At 43.3% G+C, this 18,510-nt stretch overlaps 1 protein-coding gene across 1 annotated transcript in view; it reads right to left on the bottom strand.

The window, feature by feature from the left end:
• POLN (DNA polymerase nu) overlaps positions 1-18,510 on the bottom strand; it is a 215,139-nt gene that overhangs the window by 56,680 nt on the left and 139,949 nt on the right. Inside the window, exons 20-21 of the mRNA XM_019552905.1 lie at positions 8,127-8,258; positions 1,805-1,915 (exon numbers count right to left, since the gene is read on the bottom strand). Of these exons, the coding sequence (XP_019408450.1) occupies positions 1,805-1,915; positions 8,127-8,258 (243 nt within the window). The remainder of the gene's footprint in view (positions 1-1,804; positions 1,916-8,126; positions 8,259-18,510) is intronic.

The raw sequence follows: 18,510 nt of genomic DNA on the forward strand, positions 1-18,510 counted from the left end.
GCCACCTGAACCCTGGCCACTCAACTAAGAAGGGCTAGCCATCGACAGCAAGCATCTCCCCAATGCTCTGGGTGATCTCGCTCGCTCTTGCAATGCACCCTCTTTAGTCTGCAGCTTTCCCCCACTGCTCCAGGGTGGCCTGCCCCTGCTTTGGGGAATGGGGGCTTTGGAGCAAAAGGGGGACTTCCCTTTGGGCACACTCCCACTGGTGCCAGGCTAAGAAGGGGCAACGGCAAGGGGGTGGTGCCTGCAGAGATGCATCCCCATCCCCATCCCCATGGTCCTCATGTGTTTTGTTTCCCTACCCCAGCTGGTTTTGGTTCAGCAGTGCAGGCACATAGAGTATGTGGGATCATCTGCCAGCTCAAAATGATCCCAGACCACACTACCTGCTTGCTTATAGGGTAGAGATGCATGTGTGGATGCTGCAATTTCCCCCCCTCAGCACGCACACAGCAACAAAAGAAGTGGACTCAGCGAGCCGCTTGCCTCTGCAACCTCTACCTCAGCCTCCTCTGAAGTGCCTTCTAGGGCAGGGGACCTGGCTGTATGGGAAACTTGAGGGGTGTGGAGCACAAACTCAGACGATTCCCCCTCCTTCCCCAGAAGTTCCCTTGCTATGACATTCAGATCCAGATCCAGCTGCAGCTCTTCCTCTGGCACTGGAAGGCTCAGCATGGGAAGTGAAATGGGGGTGAAGGAGACTGTCATGCTGGTGCTGCTGCTTGTTGTCATGGTGGTGGTGGTGGGGGGGGGGGCGGTTATAGGTGGTGCTCTTGGAGGGGATGCAGTCCCAGGCACAGGCAGTGGTACTGGCCTGCTTCCCTCTCCTTGCTGGAAGCCTCATCCATTCTAGTTGTGGGAAATAGGCTGCGTGTCAGTTTGGGAGGGGCAGGAACTTGCAGCTCTCCCTCTACCCCCTCTTCTGCCCCTCCCTGAAATCTTGCCAGCTGCCTTTCCAGCACACTTCATGGTGTTTTGTAGTGTCTTGTCTTTATAAAAGTATATAAATGCATATGTGCCTTCCTATATAAATTCTAAATTATTATATGCAAGATATACATTTTATATATTTTTATACATTTATATGCGTCTTCCTACATAAATTCTATATTATAATAGCCCATATAATTATGAAATTGAAAAGAATAAATCAATTAATATAATAATACAATAGAAAAGGTCTAGAAAGAAAGCAAAAGGTGTTGCAGAATCCCACTTGCTAGGCTAGTAAGTATAAAATCAAATCAATGGTAGTAGTAGCCTTTGTTGCCTAACACTCTTGAGCTTCTGGAAGATAGCTCAGTAACTGACCCCAAGGCAGAAAGCAGGCCAGGTCAGACAATGCTGCCTTTAATGCTGTTTTTCCATTCCTCTACCAGAGAACTGGGATTAGAAGGGACCTCAGTGAAGGATCAGCCAGCTAAGTGAAGGATCAGTCACTGGCCAGCTACACAGTCAATATGAGAGCAGTGCTTCCCCCTCCCTCTCCTTACTTCATTTTTCCCTGCCATCAAACCCAGCTTCAGCTCTGAAACTCAAAATGTTTCAGCTGCCCTCGTTGTGTTTTGAGGCTGTTTCAAAGCCCTTCATTTCGTTTCGATTTCACTGTTTTGAGCTCAAAATGAGTCGGAACAGCATCAAAATGCAACAGACAGCAAAATTTCACGCAGCCCTAGTAGACAAGTACTGTTTATTCTTCATCATTTAAAAATATGAAATGAAACCTATTTATTTTTGCTTATCAAATTTCTTCTGTCAACCTCCAGTTATATAAAATTCAACTTTTTTTTTTCTTTTTTACCTTGGACAACAAAGTTGACAGCTTGCCTCTCTGCTTGAGTCCGTAGCCTGTAGTCCTGTGTACTAATATTTGGCAAGGGTCTTTTACGTCCCATGATGGAAACCACATAGCCTTTCGATATGTAAAATATAAAAACAGCTGTGGTTAAAGATGAGGTTTGTAATAAAACTTCCATTTAGAAGATAATACATATATTTGTCAGCTACTATCTCACACTTTTAATCAGTAGAATGTAACTAAATACAGAAAACAGTCAGAGTCCCTTAGCACACACTGGTGCTCCTGCTATTTAAGTGGTCAGACTGATCAGATGAAATGTGGATTCAGTCAGATGCAATTGATATTTCCATTGTTCTGACTTTGCACCTTTGATCCCAGATGAAACCAATAGGCAGGAGACTATGCAAATTGAGGAGGCAGCAGGCCAATTACATGGGCAGAATGCGAGGCCAGCCATCACTTTCACAGGCTTATTGTGGTTGGGCCCCCCCCACCCATGCCTCTGGCTGAGGAACCCCTCACCACAGATTGGCTGAGGGCTGTCTGTCATGTGACCCCACCCTCCACCGCTGATTGTGGGGGCACAATAGGCAGCCTCTCAACCAATTAGTGGTGAGAGGCAGAAGCCATCTTGCCTGTTGTCCCATGTGCCGGCAGTCTCCCTTTGCCTACAGCAGGCTGTGAAGGACTGCTGGCTCCCACTGGGGAGCCAGCATTTTATTTGTAAAAATATATATTTTTTTTACCCCATGGATGTTGTGGACATTACCCAATGTCACAATTTGCACAAAGTTGCAATTTGAATAGGCCCCTACTAATAGGGGTTGAAGTCACTGAGTCGTGGTATGCAATTCAAAGTTTTGTTGACGTAACATAACTTTATTAGTCTGAATTGTGAAAAAAATCATGTCCTCTAACTGCCATCGCTGCTGCAAAAAACCCTCCAATATAGATGCAGTTTTGCCAGCAGAGAAAAAAATTATTTTCTATTAATTTTGATTATTTCATTTGGATAACTGGCATAAATTATGCTAGCCAAAAGAACTCTGAATATGTCTCTACACTAGGATGGTTTGTTGGTATATTTATACCAGAAAACCTTTTCTACTGGAAAAAGCCCATAAAACCTCTTAGCTCTGGCTAGCTAATGTGGCCACAGTTAGAGTTTAGTAACTTTGAGGTAGATATATTATACAATAAAGATGACATTTTGGCTCAGCTAAAATTATTGATGCCTTTGGCCTGAAGACAGCAAATTATTCTGGGTGGAAAAACAAAAATATTTTCAAATAACTAAAAAGTTTCTTTTTCATGTCTTCTAAATGTAATACTTTGATTCCTAGTTCAACTATCAACTTCCCTAAATGTAATATTAAAAACATGTCAAAAAGTAAAATAATCCACCCAAAATAAAAGGAAGCATTTGTTTTGGGCTGAATAAAACATTCTGGTCAGCCTGAATGGACATATGGACACACCAACCTTTTTTCTTTTCTTTCTCTCTCTTTTTTTTTTAATTTTTATTTTTTTTGTGACAAAGGAGAAAATTTTCATTCCCAGTAAACCCAAAACTGATTTTTTTTTGTTCAGCCAGCAGACTGAAAATATAAATTATTTGCAAAGGGTTAAGCATAATACAATGTACTACATAATACCCTATTGGAGCTCCTGATACTTTATAAAAGGCGCTGTCATCTTCAAACATAAATGAAAGTTATACAATGTTGGTCTTTTCTCTTTCAATAACCCAGATGCACAAGGAAAGTGAGGAAACTGTACAAACAGAGCTGAGAACTTTTCTCCTGCTAGTCCATCCCTAAGTTTATGCTGAGAATATGAATCCGGTTATGTTTGTTTAACCAGAAATTGTTGAATACTGATGGCACCAAAAATGTTTTTTTTTGAGGAAAAGGAAATAAATGTGGGTTGGAACTTTCCTTGTCAAACAATCCATCCAGACTTAGCTAAAATATTATTCCTGATGTGAAGTAGGAATGGTCAGAAAGCAGAATTCTCAAGAGAAAATATTTACTATGACTTTATGCCATTATGGCATTCATTCACAACAGGGGGCATAGTGGGACCTGTGCCCCTCCCCCCCTCCAGATTTCTATGCCAGCGGTGGGGCACAGGGCCTGGTAGCAGTGGAAGTGGTGGTGCAATTTCTACACTGACCATAGGGTATAGGGCTGAAGCCTGGTCAAAGCCAGCACCTGGCAGCAGTGGGGGTCGTGGTGGCAAAGAGATGTGCCCCCTCCCACTGTCAACACTTATGCATCATCTCCAATGGGGATTTTTGCTGTCAGCTGATAGCAAGGTGCTTTTGAGGCCTAATCCTAACCTCCAATTCTGTGTTTGAATGAGGCCTAAATTTAGCCTTTTTAATGTACTTATAGTTTTATGAGTAAAAATACCATCAGCACAAATAATATACATGAGTCATTTATTTTATCATGCCTACAGGGAATGAAATAAATATCATCAGTTGTACTAGCAATTCTGTTTGCCTATGTAGCATACATATATAAAAGGACTTTGGCTGGTATCTAGCCACTAAAAAGAACTCATTTTTTTAGCAAAAATCTGAGGTAAGAGTAGGATGAAAAAAGTGTTAAATGGTATCGAACCGCTGCTGTAGCATTTTTGAGCCTGTATGGCTGAAAAAGTCTGCTCCTTCACTGCTAGTGTTTAGAACATAGTTGAAAAATTAGAGGAAGTAGGGGGCGTCATAAGAGTCTAAGTAGACAGGTATGAGCCACATTTCTCTTGAACTTGGGACAGACATTACACACAAACTGGTTTAAGTGATCAGAAACTGGTTTGAACCTGTAACTGAACATAAGTTTAGTGCACATAAACCAGCTTCAAAATTGCTGAAACCAGATTAAGATAAACCTGGTTGAATGTAGTATCAGACTTAACTGATTTGGATCAAACCAGCTTATGCAATGTCTGTCCCAGACCCCTTCCTGGTTTAAGTTAAACCAGAGTCCCCCAGCACCCCAGATGCTTTGTAGCCCTGGGCTGGGCTAGGCTGTGCTCTCTGCTGCGGAGAACAGGCTAGCCCTGCTCCTCTCCTCCCTAGCCAGAGCTCTGGGGGAGACTGTACATACAGCAAGGTCTGCTTGGCTTCCCTTGCTGCTCATGCAGGGATTCCCCCCTCCCTCCATCCCATTTCCCACAGCATGGACCCCATAGCCCTACAGACCCTATGCATGTGGTATGCTAGCTAATGCTGAGAGGCATCTGTGAGTTTCCAATTTCACTGGGGCAGGCAGACAGGACAAAGGCAGACAGAACAGTGTCTGCCTAGGGCTTTCTGGAGCCAATCAACAGCTCAGCTAGTAATGTCCCTCCTTGGAAAAAGCTGTTTAAGAAGAGGTTGAACTAATGAAAGAGACATTTGTTTTGCTGATAAACACTGCGGTTGGCAGCCCTGCCAGGACTGCAGACAGGAAAAGGAAGATTAAAAAGCTCAGTATCATCAACAGATGCATGCACTGCACACCCCTCCATTCCCTTTGTCTCAGAGTGCTAGCTAGGGGCTGGGAGCTGGCAACACTCCTGTCCTGCTGGGGCCTGACCATGCGCTTCCACCCCAACCCCCTGCACAGCAGTGTCAAAGGGGAGGGAGGGCTGCCCTAGCACCCTCGATTCTAGCCTGAGCCACTGCAGGCATATGCCTGCACTTCTGGAATGAAAAGGGAATGTCTACCCAACTCCAAATCAGTTCAAGCTTTGCAGGTTAGACTAACCTGTAAAGAATGAATTAATTCAGGCTCAGGCTTTTTGAATGTCTATCCCTAACCTTGGTGGACAGCCAAGAATTTTTGCTATTGGTCATCCAGATATAGCATGGATTCATTATTGTGATAGTGGAGTTATCGTAGATCAATTATATTTAAAGAAAAGCCTATATTGTACTAAATACATCAAAACAAGTTATATTGCTTGAGTTGCACACTTCATCAAGCAGGGAGGGTAGGAGTTATTTATACAACTTAAAGATTTGCAGTAACTTTACTACTTCTTACACTAATTAATGAATCCAATTATGTGTGTAATGACAGTCCTTGACAGAAGTTTTTCTGAGCTGTACAAAGCATAAACAAAGAATAGCATATCTTCCATGAATAAAAGGCTGAATCAATTATATGCTATTATAAAAACAGGTTGAAAATGCTGTAATTTTCCTGCTAGTGCTGCAGCTATTGAAGTAACAAATGTGATGATACTGCACTCCTTTAGCACTGTGATGGGAAACAAAATATTGCAAATCTATCATTTCTTTCTTTTAAACAGTATGCTATTTTTTAAGGAACTGCACACATTCTTTAATATGTCTGAAAATATATTACAAAAGAAAACATGCCAAATATCTACAGCTAATTCTCTCTTTGCATTACTGCCCTCTGAAGACATAGGGATGTGGACATGGCACAAAACTTGATGCAAGGAGAACCTGTGTTGGCTGACCTATGGCTCTGTAACCACAGATGCCAAATGCATTTCAAGAACAAAAGTGCTGACTGATGCAAGTAAAAAATATTTAAATTGTTTGGTTCTTGATTTGTGTTTGGGCTTTGTGACTGACCCTGAACTTCCACGGGCCAGAAACTATACAGTCTGTTTATTGAAAAATAAATTCCTCAGGCTTTATGCTGGAGTACATTGTATGTCAATCTGATGAAATTCAACTTGACATAAGCAGGGTTCGTTCTGGGAACAGAAATCTTATTCAGCAAATACCTCAAAATAAAAAGAGGATGGCTTTAAAAACAATGTTCAGTAATTTGTATGGAATAACAAGATGATTACCAGTTTCCTCACTATCTCCATCATTATTTAATTTTAATAAAATTATTTTATATAACTTTTAACAGTGAACTGGTCTGTGGAAAATAGACATATCTGAACATATCTGTAAACCCTTAGGAAATAAATTTCTGTACCTGTGGTACAGAAATCCTAATAAATCCGAAGTCACCATTCATTAGGGTAAACCCCAAAACAGAAGAAATACCTCTGTGGTGGGAAAAGATATACTATACTTACACAATTACAGCCAGGTAAAACATAACAATATAAAAAGTGGCTGAAATTATTATTAACAATAATAGCACTTTCTAGCACTTACAGCACTTAGTAAAAAATATTAATGATTATGCCCAATACAGGTCAGGTAAGGAAATATTTTGTCTATCTCCAGTTAGGAGGTGGAAAGCAGAGAGGCCATAAAGATTGAAAACCACATTTTCACAACATTAGAGAATGCCTGTATGTTCAGTTTTAGGATTTGATTTTCAGATGTGCTGAGCACTTACTGCTTCTGTTGAATTCCAGGGGAGTTGTAAGTATTCAACACTTCTGAAAATGGTGTTGAAAAGTTGGGCGCCTAAAAATAAAAGTCACAAAGTTGGATTAAATGACAACTAAGCTGAAAATGCAATGCAGTGCTATTTATGGGATTGAAATCCAGGAGTTTCTTAGCTCTCAGCCCACTATCTCACAACCTACATACATAGTATTCAGGGAAGTTACAGAAAAAGATTATAAAATATTAGGGACAACATGCTCTAAGACTCAGGCAGCCTACATAACCTCAAAAATGTTAAGACACATCTTAACAAGTAAGGAGAATTAACAGCTGACAAGCCATTGTGACTGAGTTAAAATGTTTTCAGTATGTGACCATTTACCTGTAAAGACAAGGCCTACTACATCTGCTCTAGCAGCACTAAATTCATTTAACAGTGGACCAATCCTGACCTATTTTTGTTCATCTAAAATTTTAACAGCGAGTGGCCAAAACGAGTGATCGTATTTCTAGTCAGTTGTCTGTATAAGAATATATATTAAATAAAAGGCAGATATGTTTAGAAGTATCACTGCAGCCAGTAGAAAAGATTAAGGAACTCAAGACACTGCCCACTGCAGCTAATGAGGATATTTTAATAATCTCATTCATTAAGGACATTTTAGGACGATTAAAAGACACCCCTAAAGAGACTGCTGAGTTACTGTGAAGTGCGTAAGTGACAGTGAGACATTTAATCCTTTCTGCCTCCAGCTGTCAGAACACCGAGTTTCTACCCTGTCTTGTTACTAATCATTTTCTTTTCTACTGAACAACATGCGCACACTCAAATCAAATCAAATGTTCTTTCAGTCGCCAAACTAATGGAGGTCAAAACTAATTTTGGAGATTCATAAAGTGTTTTTATCCTATAAATGCTATCTTGGGTTTTTCTGGGTTGAGCCTCTATCCTTGAGACTTTAAAACAATAACAGTAAACAAAAAGGTTTTAAAAGTTTGTATTACCTTTATGCCGGCATTGTTCAATAGTCTTCTTGGTAAAGTCACGGACTTTCTTGTACTTTTGCAAAAAACTCTCTATAAACTGACTGGCTTCAGGTGGAGTAATTCCCAGACATCCAGCAAGATGGTCTTTACCTTGGGCACAATATTGTAAACCAGAAGATCATTTAGATATTGGTTCATATAAATATAAGGATGGCACTGTATATCAACTAGTAGAATATTACTGTGTCAACTATTTCACAAAGTTAGATGGATCACATACACAAAGGTTCTGTTCCAGCAAAGCCTGTAAGTACTGGTTTAAGTTTAACCTTACATGTTTTTCAGAGTGTGTATGGACAAAGCACAGGACAGAGTGCCTTGTTCAACTTGGATCCAACTCAACTGAGACACTACTCATCTTGCATTAAATAGGTTAAAAACAAAATTTTGATTGAATCTGTATTTTAGTTCATACCAAGTATTCAGTGCTGTTGTACTATTGCTCACCTTTATTCACAATTCAGTACGGGACTGAGTTGTGTAGAGCACTGAAATGAGGAAAAGGAGTTTAAATATACATTGCCTAAAAAGAAAAGTGAGCAAAGCAGTGGAAACAGAATGGCAATATGCCTGGATGATTTTATCTACAATATTTTGACTAAGCTGGAGGCATTATAGAGAAGAAGAATTGAATAGCTGAAGTAAAAGATGATCAGACTGTGACTGTACCTCAGTGCCTTAAGCATATGGAATGGAAAAGAAAGGCCAGATTTGAAAAAGTTTAGTGAAAGGAGCAATAGAATTTCCTGAAGTCTAAATGCATAATATAAGCAACATCATAGCTCAGAAAATATACAAGATAAAGCAAAGGAATATGAGAGAAAGATGATGGCAAATTCTTCCATAGTGTGAGATTCAAGCTAAAAGCAATTTAAATAAATTTATAAACCAAATAGTTGAAGTACATATAAAACATACATCAACATTATTCATTTTAGTCTTGAAAAATGGATACATTTATTTGCCAGGTACAAGGGAACAAAAAACATCAGCACTGTGTCTCCATATAACATTTGCTCAGAGGCAATGTACTGTAGCACCAAAGATATAAAGTAGTAGTCATTACAGTAATATTGTCAATAAAAACTATCTGACATTTTTAGAAAGATTTCAGCCACCTAAATGCTACCACTATCAGTCTAATGTGCATTTCATTAAAATCCCACAGCATTTTGTACTCAACTATAAAAGGAGCAGCACTGATGCCCAAGGGGACTAGTCTCGACAAATGCTAGGATTAGAAGTTCACAAAAATATTTGGGTTCACTCCTGATGGAGTTATGCCAGTGCCAGTTTGGCACCCTATTAATTTAGCCTTTTGCCTCCAAAAGGGTCTTTTTTTTTCATTGTTCAGAAAACTGAATTAACAGTGCACGTGCATGCGTGTGTGTGCATATAATTAGCTTTAAATTCAGAAAAATTGAAAAGGACAGAAAATGCTTGCAAGTTTTGTGGGGTTTTCCCCCCTTATGTTTTCCAGCTTTTAAAATAATCTTACAAGATTTAAAATACAGATTATTTGTTTAGTCATTCCTTATTATACCCATATATTTTGACATCCTTCTATGCAGAATTCAATCTAGGGCCTGATTACACTGCAACTGAACTTAATTAACTAATTATTTTACAAACACTTTGGTGACTTCCTCTATTATTTTTAGAGGTGACTGGGGCATAAACAGGTGAAATTGCACAAGCAATCTGCAGTGTTGTCATTTTCACAATATTTGATGCATAGTTAAAGGGTCAACTTCTACATCTGATGAATATTAAAGAGTAAAAGATAAATGACTCCAACTTTAAGTGCTGAAGGGATTGGTTGACGAGATTGCAGAGCCACTGGCCACCATCTCTTAAAACTCATGGCAATCAGGAGAGGTCCAAGATGATTGGAAAATGGCAAACATAGTACCCATATTTAAGAAAGGGAAAAAGGAGGATCCAGGGCACTACAGACCCTGGATCCTCACCACAGTCCTTTGAAAAATCATGGAGAAAATCCTCAAGGAATCAATTTCTGAGTACTTGGAGGAGAAGAAGATGATTAGGAACAATCAGCAAGGATTCACTAGGAGCAAGTCATTCCTGACCCACCTGATTGCCTTCTGTGATGAGGTGACTGGCTCTGTGGATAAAAGACGACCAGTGTATGTGGTGTACCTTGATTTTAGCAAGGCTTTTGAACGGTCTCCCACAACATTTTCACAGGCAAGCTAAGGAGGTATGGGCTACATGTATGGACCGTAAGATGGATAGCAAACTGGCTGGAGCATAAGGCTCAGAGAATTGTAATCAATGGAATGATGTTGAGTTGGCAGCCAGTATCAAGTGGAGTGCCCCAAGGGCTGGCCCTGGGGTTGGTTTTGTTCAGTGTCTTCATCAATGACCTGGAAGATGACAGAGAGTGCACCCTCAGCAAGCCTGCAGATGACACCAAGCTATGGGGAGTAGTAGATACACTGGAGGGTAGGACTAGGATACAGAGTGAACTCAAATTGGAGGATTGGACCAAAAGAAATCTCATGAAGTTCAACAAGGACAAGTGCAAAGTCCTACACTTAGGACAGAACAATCCCATGCACCGGTACAGGCTGGGGGCTGACTGGCTGGGCAGTAGCTCTGCAGAAAAGGACCTGGGGTTTCCAGTGGACAATGAGCACACTGCTGGCACATATTCAGCTTTTGTTGCCAAGAAGGCTAATGGCATACTGGGCTGCATTGGTAGGAGTGTTACCAGTAGGTTAAGGGAAGTGATTATTCTCCTCTATTCACTGGTGAGGCACATCTGGAGTACTGTGTTCAGTTTTGGCTCCCCCAGTAAAGAAAGGATGTGGACAAATTGCAGAGGGTCCAGCAGAGGACAACAAAAATGGTGAGGGGGCTGGGGGACCTGACTTATGAGGAAAGACTGAGGGAATTGGGCTTATCTACTATAGATAAGAGAAGACTGAGAGGAGACTTAATAGCAGCCTTCAGCTACCTGAAGAGGGGTTCAAAAGAAGATGGAGCTGGCTGTTCTTAGTGGTGGCAGGGGACAGAACAAGGAGCAACAGTCTCAAGTTGCAGCAAGGGCAGTTTAGGTTAGATATTAGGAAGAATTTTCTCACTAGGAGGGTGGTGAAGCACTGGAACAGGTTACCTAGAGAGGTTGTGGAGTCTCCATCCTTGGAGGTTTTCAAGACCCAGCTAGACAAAACTGTAGGTGGGATGAGCTAGTTGGGGATGGTCCTGGCTTTGAGCAAGGGGTGGGATTCCTGAAGTCCCTTCCAACCCTAATTTTCTATGATTCTATGACTTCATTCAGTACCCTTGGGTTTGTCCACACCACCGTGGCAACACGCCTGCCCACGATGTGCCTAGCAAGCCATGCCCAGCTGTATGTGTAGGCATACTCCAAACCCTAGAACACGTGGGCTTTGTTGAGACTGCTGTGGGCTGTGCTTCTGAGCTCTGCCGTGCTTGAGCAAGGTGCTGGGGACACATTTGGAGCAGCATCACCAGCGTACTCCAGGTAAGGAGCATGGCCTCAGACATGAGTATATACGGTATGTTTGGGCCCCTCCAAGCCAGAATGGATTTCTAACATGATGTAGTCACACCCCTTACCACTGCTGAACTGATGAATGGAAATAAAAAGAAAGAAAAGGATGTTTCCATTTTTCATGATTGTAGAGAAGACCTTGGAGCTATGACCCAAACGTGACCTACAGGCTAAGAAACCAAAATACAAAGCAAACCTTTATAATTCATAACTGTAAGTTCTCTGTTGACTTCAATAAAGATAGCAGCAGGCCCACAAATTGCTAATGCCTTCGGGGAAGAGGCCTGTATTTTTAAACACCAAGCAAAAGCGAGGGAAGTGTTTGTATTCAGATTCTTTATTTGTATCAAAGCATCTGCTTCACACTTAGTCAAAGAGGTCTCTGGTAGAAGACTTGTTATCAACTTAACACCTGAGAAAGTTCTAAATCCACATTTTTTGAGAGAAATCCAAAAGGCAAACAAAAAACCAAAGTCCATAACATGGCATCCCTGATATCCCTAAGGGAAGTGGGAGGTAGTTAGCCATGTTAGTCTGAAGTCAGGCAGAGGCAAGGTAGAGTTGTACTTTCATAGATTTCATAGACATTAGGGGTTGGAAGGGACCTCATGAGATCATCCACTGCAGCCCCCCCACCCCCACAGGAAGTCAGCTGGGATCAAGTGATCCCAGAAAGGAAGTATCCAGACATGTTTTTGAATGAGTCCAGACTAGGTGCTTGCACCACCTCTGGGGGGAATCTGTTCCACACCCTGGACACTTGCACCGTAAAGACCTTTTTTCTTACATCTAGCCTCAGTCGGCCTTCCTGGAGTTTATGGCCGTTAGACCTAGTTATCCCTTGGGGAGCTCTGGTGAACAGCTGCTCTCCCAGGTCCTGATGTTCTCCTCTTATATAATTGTAGCCTGCTACCAAGTCACCCCTGAGCCTTCTCTTTTCCAGACTGAAGAGTCTAAAATCCCTCAGCCTCTCCTCATACAACCTGCTGTTCAGGTCTTGGATCATACGAGTGGCTCTCCTCTGGACTCTCTCAAGCTTTTCCACATCCCTCTTGAAGTGCGGGGCTCAAAACTGGACACGGTACTCCAGCTGTGGCCTCACTAAAGCCGAGTAAAAAAGGAAGATGACGTCTCTGCTTTTGCTTGAGATGCATTGGTGGATGCATGCCAGAGTTTGGTTTGCTTTGTCAACCACAGCATTGGTGACTCGCATTGGTGACTCATATTCGTCTTGTGGTCAGTCAGGACCCCCAAGTCTCTTTCGGTCATGGTACTAGCAAGTGTAGCACTGCCAAGCTTGTAAGCTTGTTGAGGGTTCTTCCTATTGAGGTGAAGCACCTTACACTTCTCAACATTGAAGTCCATCCGGTTTTGGTCAACCCACCTTGACAGCATGTCCAAGTTGGACTGTATCCCCAGCCTGTCCTGCGGTGTTACCGCTCTCCCCCATAATTTGGTATCATCCGCAAACTTTGCCAGTTCACATCTGACTCCTGACTCCAGATCATTAATGAAGATGTTAAAGAGTACCGGCCCAAGTACCGAGCCCTGAGGGACTCCACTGCTTACCCTGCACCACGCTGATTTTGTCCTGTCAACTAGTACTCTTTGGGTCCAACCCTGTAGCCATGGGACTGTAAAGATGATCAAGGTCACAGTTTCCCAGCTTAGCCATAAGGACATCATCAGGAACTAGGTCAAAGGCTTTCCTGAAATCCAGATATATGACATCCACATCATCTCCCTTTGTCCAGGGCTCATGTCACCTGGTCACAGAAAGAGATGAAGTTGGTCAGGCAAGACCTGCCAGTCGCAAAGCCATGTTGACTGGCCTTCAGAAGCTTGCCTTCTGTTAGTCTGGTATGGATCCCTTGACAAATTTTTTCTAGGATTTTTCCAGGGATGGACATCAGACTGGTCTATAAACCCCCAGGTCACCCCTCCTTCTTTTCTTCAAGATAGGGACCACGTTGGCCCTTTTCCAGTCTTCCAGAACCTTGCCCAAGTGCCACCAATTTTCAAATATTTTTTCCAGGAGTTGTGCAATGATGTCTAGCAGCTCCTTTAAGACTCTTAGGTGCATTTAGCCCACAGACTTGTGAATGTCCAGATTCTCAAGGTGTTCCTTCACCTGATCCACATCAATTTTGGGCCTGCCACCCACTAGTAGGATGGTTCATGTCCTTTCTGACACTGTGTTCCCCTTGGGAGGGTGAAAAAATGATGCAAAAAGGTCATTTAGAAAACCGGCCTTTTCTTGGGCATTGGATGTTAGCTGCCCTGTTTAATCCCTCAGGGGCCCAATGCTCTCTTTATTCTTTTTTTTTGACTTCCCACATATCTGAAGGACCTTTTGTTGTCCTTGATCCCCAAAGCTAGCCTGAGTTTGGTTTCTGCCTTGGCTTTTCTGGACTCTTTTGAGTTTAATGAGGTGCAACAGTTCCTTGTTCAGTCAAGGGGCCTTCCTTGCCCATTGATTACATTTCATGCAGGATGGAATGACTTTCCCCTGTGCCTCGAGGATTATGTTCTTGAGTGATGACAGTTTCTCATGTACTCCCTTATCTAGGGAGATATGGCTCCTAATTGCCTGATTTAGCTAATCTCTGAGTTTGCGAAAGTCAGCCTTCCCAAAGTTAAGCATTTCTGTTTTACTGAGGGATTTGCCTGCTCTTTGGTGAACTGAGAAGGTGACCAAATCAAAGTCTATTTTTTAGACCCTGGACACATGTTTCATTTAAGATGTGATTAACAGGTTAATCATGCCTTAAATAGTAACTCAGCCATGTGTGCAAGTCAAGTTAAGGCATGATAATTGAGTAAGTGACTTTGGAAGTGACAAAGTATAATAACTTTGTGGCTCATTTCTTTTGCACCTTAACATGAATGCATGGCCACCTGGAATATGTCAAAATCCTGTGTGCCACCCAGCTGGGCAGCACATGTGGTTTCACTGGTCCTACTGCAGGGGGACTTGGGGAGTGGGCTGCTGCAGCCAGATGCAAGGGTCCCTGTGCCTAGGGTTGACTAAAAACCCTTTGGGCAGCCCACAGCATTTATACAACTCCCAGTGCACAGGGAACACAGTACCTGCTGCTGCAGCCCAATCCTGGGCTCCCCATACACCAGGATCTATCAGAACCCTATGTGCTGCTCAACTGGGCAATACGTGGGGTTTTATAGCTCCTGTAGCATGGGGACCCTGGATTGGGCTCCGGCAATCTGATCCCAGGATTCCTGTGCTCCTACCCCCTTCCCACCCACCCGCAAGGGTTTTAGCAATCAGCTTGTGCTGGGGACCAATTTTGTTCCTAGCCCCAACTGACAATCAGCTGATTTTAGGCACCCCTGTTTCTCCCTGGTTCAGGGAAAGCCTGGGCTCATGATCCTGACCTCATTTTGCATCAGCAGGTAAGGTACAAATGAGATCTAATCCCCAATCCTGAAATCGTAGGTCCTGCCATGCATGTGTGGCATGGCAGTTGCCAGGATCTCAGATTAGATCCTACCATGTCTTGAAGTGAATGTCTGTCAGGGGCCATAGCAGCTTATTTCATCAGATGCTATGAAAAGACTGCAGGAAGCAAAGCTAATAAATAGAAAGCAATGATTAGAATACATCTGATGAAGTAAACTGCTGCTTATGAAAGCTTATGCATCTCTGATTTAGTCTATAACAGTGGCTCTCAATTACGGTGCCGTGACATCCTTTGAGGGGTGTCACAAAATATAAGCAGACAGGCAGAATCAGGGTCTACGTGTGAGGAGATAAGCAGCTAAAGCAAGACTCTCCCTGCCTGGCTGTTTACCTGCCACTACTGCCCAGCCCCTCTACAAGGAAGCAAGCAGTATAAATCAGTTTTTGAAATGGGGTCCCATTCAATTCACAGAAGTTATGAAAGAGGGCCTTGAGTCTGATAATGGATGCTTTGAGTCTAAAAATTTGGCCTATAAGGTGAAAATCTAACGTTTCTAAGGGAAAAAAAGAAAAATCTTCTGATGCGACCCCCTTTTTAACATCATACAGAAATAAGAGAGAACAAACTCTCCCTTTGCCCTTTCTGAAGGCTATCTAAATTGAAGAAAGAGAGAGGCAGGTAGCCATGTTATTCTGAAGTCAACCATTTAAGTTAAGGAAAAAAAAAAATCAGATAATGTAAAGATACTTCATTAAGTTAATTAGATAATAAAGGAAGATTAGGCTCTTGTTATAGTTACCTGCAATTATGATTGTCAAGCAGACAAAAGAAGAACATTTTATTAAGCAAGGATTATGACAGCTGTCATAATCTAGATTTAACCGTTATTTGTGTCCTGCTTTGTGTTTTCTATTGATATAGATTCTAAAAGCTTTCAAAATCAAATACCTTGTTTCCTTATATGTTTTGTAAAGTATCGCATAAGCTTTTAGACCAGCACAGGCAAACAGTAAGGGCCCTGGCACATATTACATTTAAAATGTGATTAAGGAATTAATAATGACAAATAGTAATCCAGCCACATGTCAAAGCCAATTTATGGCATGGTAATATATCAAGTGAGCCACAAAGATATTCCCTGTATAATGTGTAACATCTTTGTGGCTTATTTGTATTATGCCTTAAATTGGAAATGTGGCATGTCAGGGCTGAACCACGAAAGATCCTCAGAGTTGTCCCTTACCCAATCAGTGGGATCAGGCTGGGGGCAGCACTGATTCCTGGACCTGGTGCCCCAGTCTTATGCCTGGGGAAGGGTGTGCCAAAAGCCTAATATCAGGGAATGTCTCCCCAATCTCACGCTCACTGCTCCCTGGATTTCTAAAAAGCAGATGGGCAGTTGGGAGCTACATGTCCATCTGAAGGCTCCAGGGTGCCCATGGAAGAAGCAGCTTGGAGTTGGGAGCTCTATTCCAAAGTTTGAGGCACCACTTCTGTAACAGCCAGAACCAGAGGGATTAACAAGCAATAAAATGCCTCTACACAAACACTCGTAGTATGGGAAACAAGCAAGAGGAACTTACCCTCCTGCTAGCTGACACGAACCCAGACTTAGTGGAGCTCAATGAAACGTGGTGGGACCCAACGCATGAATGGGCAGTGACTATCAAGGGTTATAGGCTGTGCAGGAGGGATAGGACAGGGAGGAAAGATGGGGGCGTGGAGCTCTACATTAAGGAGGAATACACATCCTCATCAATTAGCAGAGTCAGAGGAGGGGCATGCTGAAGTGCTCTGGGTTAGAATACAAGGCAGTCACGGGGAAAGAGACTTAACAGTGAGGGTCTACTACAGACCACCCAACCAAGGGGAAGAGCTAGATCAGGAATTCTTAAGTCAGCTCACGGAGGTAGTTAGGTCAAAGGATGTGAGGGGGACCTGAACTTTCCAGACATCTGCTGAGAAGAGCAGTCAGCCAAGTCTGGCTGCTCACATAGGTTCCTAGCCCAAATGTAGGACGTCCATCTAACCCAGGAGGTGCACAGCCCCACCAGGGGAGACACCTTGTTGGACCTGGTGAGGGGGCTGCAGGTGCTCGACCGCCTGGGCGACAGCAAACATTGCCTGCTGGAATTCACCATCCAGCGCAAGGTGGCAAAGGCCTACAGCAAGGCAGCAGCCCTACATTTCAGGAGGGCAGACTTCAATGAGGTAAGGAGAACAGCCAGGGAAGCACTGAGGTCTCGGAGGGGAGGGGAGCCAGGTGTCCAAGAAGAGTGGTCGCTCCTGAAGGAGACGATCCTTCAAGCCCAAAGGGAAGTAATCCTAACACGGATCAAAGGGGGCAGGAGGGCGCAAAAGCCCCCATGGCTCAACAAAACCATACAGGAATGCCTCCTAGCTAAAAGGGATGCGCACACCCAATGGCAGGGAGGGGCCATCACCAGGGAGGATTATATTGCAGTTGCTTGGGGATGCAGGGGGACAGTCAGGAAGGCCAAGGCAGAGATGGAACTGGAACTAGCTTCCCGGATCAAGGACAACAAGAAGTCCTTTTTTAAATACACAGGGGGCAAAAAAAAGGTTCCAGATAACGTGGGGCCCCTGCAGGACACGCTAGGAAATTTGGTCGTCACACCAGATGACAAAGCTAACCTATTTAACTATTTCTTTGCCTCCATTTTCCTGAGCAGGGACCAGAACAGCCAGCCCCCCCCTGGGCCCCCCTTACACCCCAGGGGAGGTGCACCTAGGCTAAGGCACTAGTTAGGGAACTTCTGGAGGGACTGGATGTATTCAAATCAGCTGGTCCAGATGATCTCCACCCCAGAGTACTGAGGGAATTGGCTGAGGTCATTGCAGGACCCCTAGCACGGCTGTACGAGCACTCGTGGTACTCTGGTATGATGCCAGAAGACTGGAAGAGGGGCAACGTGGTTCCCGTCTTCAAAAAGGGGAGAAAGGAGGACCTGGGGAACTATAGGCCAGCTAATCTTACCTCAATCCTGGGAAAGCTTTTTGAGAGAATTATTCTGGCACATGTCCACAAGGGTCCAGAAGGGGAGATTATGCTTAGGGGCAACCAACACGGGTTCATTAGAGGCAGGTCCTGTCAGACCAACCTGGTGGCCTTCTACGACCAGGTCACCAAATCCTTAGGTGCAGGGGTAGCAGTGGACATAGCCTTCCTGGACTTTCGGAAAGTCTTCGACATTGTCTCTCACCCCGTTCTCATTAAGAAACTGGGGGACTGTGGTGTTGACACCTACACAGTCAAAGAAGTCGCCAACTGGCTGGAGGGCTGCACCCAGAGAGTGGTGGTGGATGGGTCATTTTTGACCTGGAGGGATGTGGGCAGTGGGGTCCCCCAGGGCTTGGTCCT

This window comes from Crocodylus porosus, unplaced genomic scaffold, assembly GCF_001723895.1.
Source record: "Crocodylus porosus isolate Cpor-Errol unplaced genomic scaffold, CroPor_comp1, whole genome shotgun sequence".
Classification (NCBI taxonomy): Eukaryota; Metazoa; Chordata; order Crocodylia; family Crocodylidae; genus Crocodylus; species Crocodylus porosus.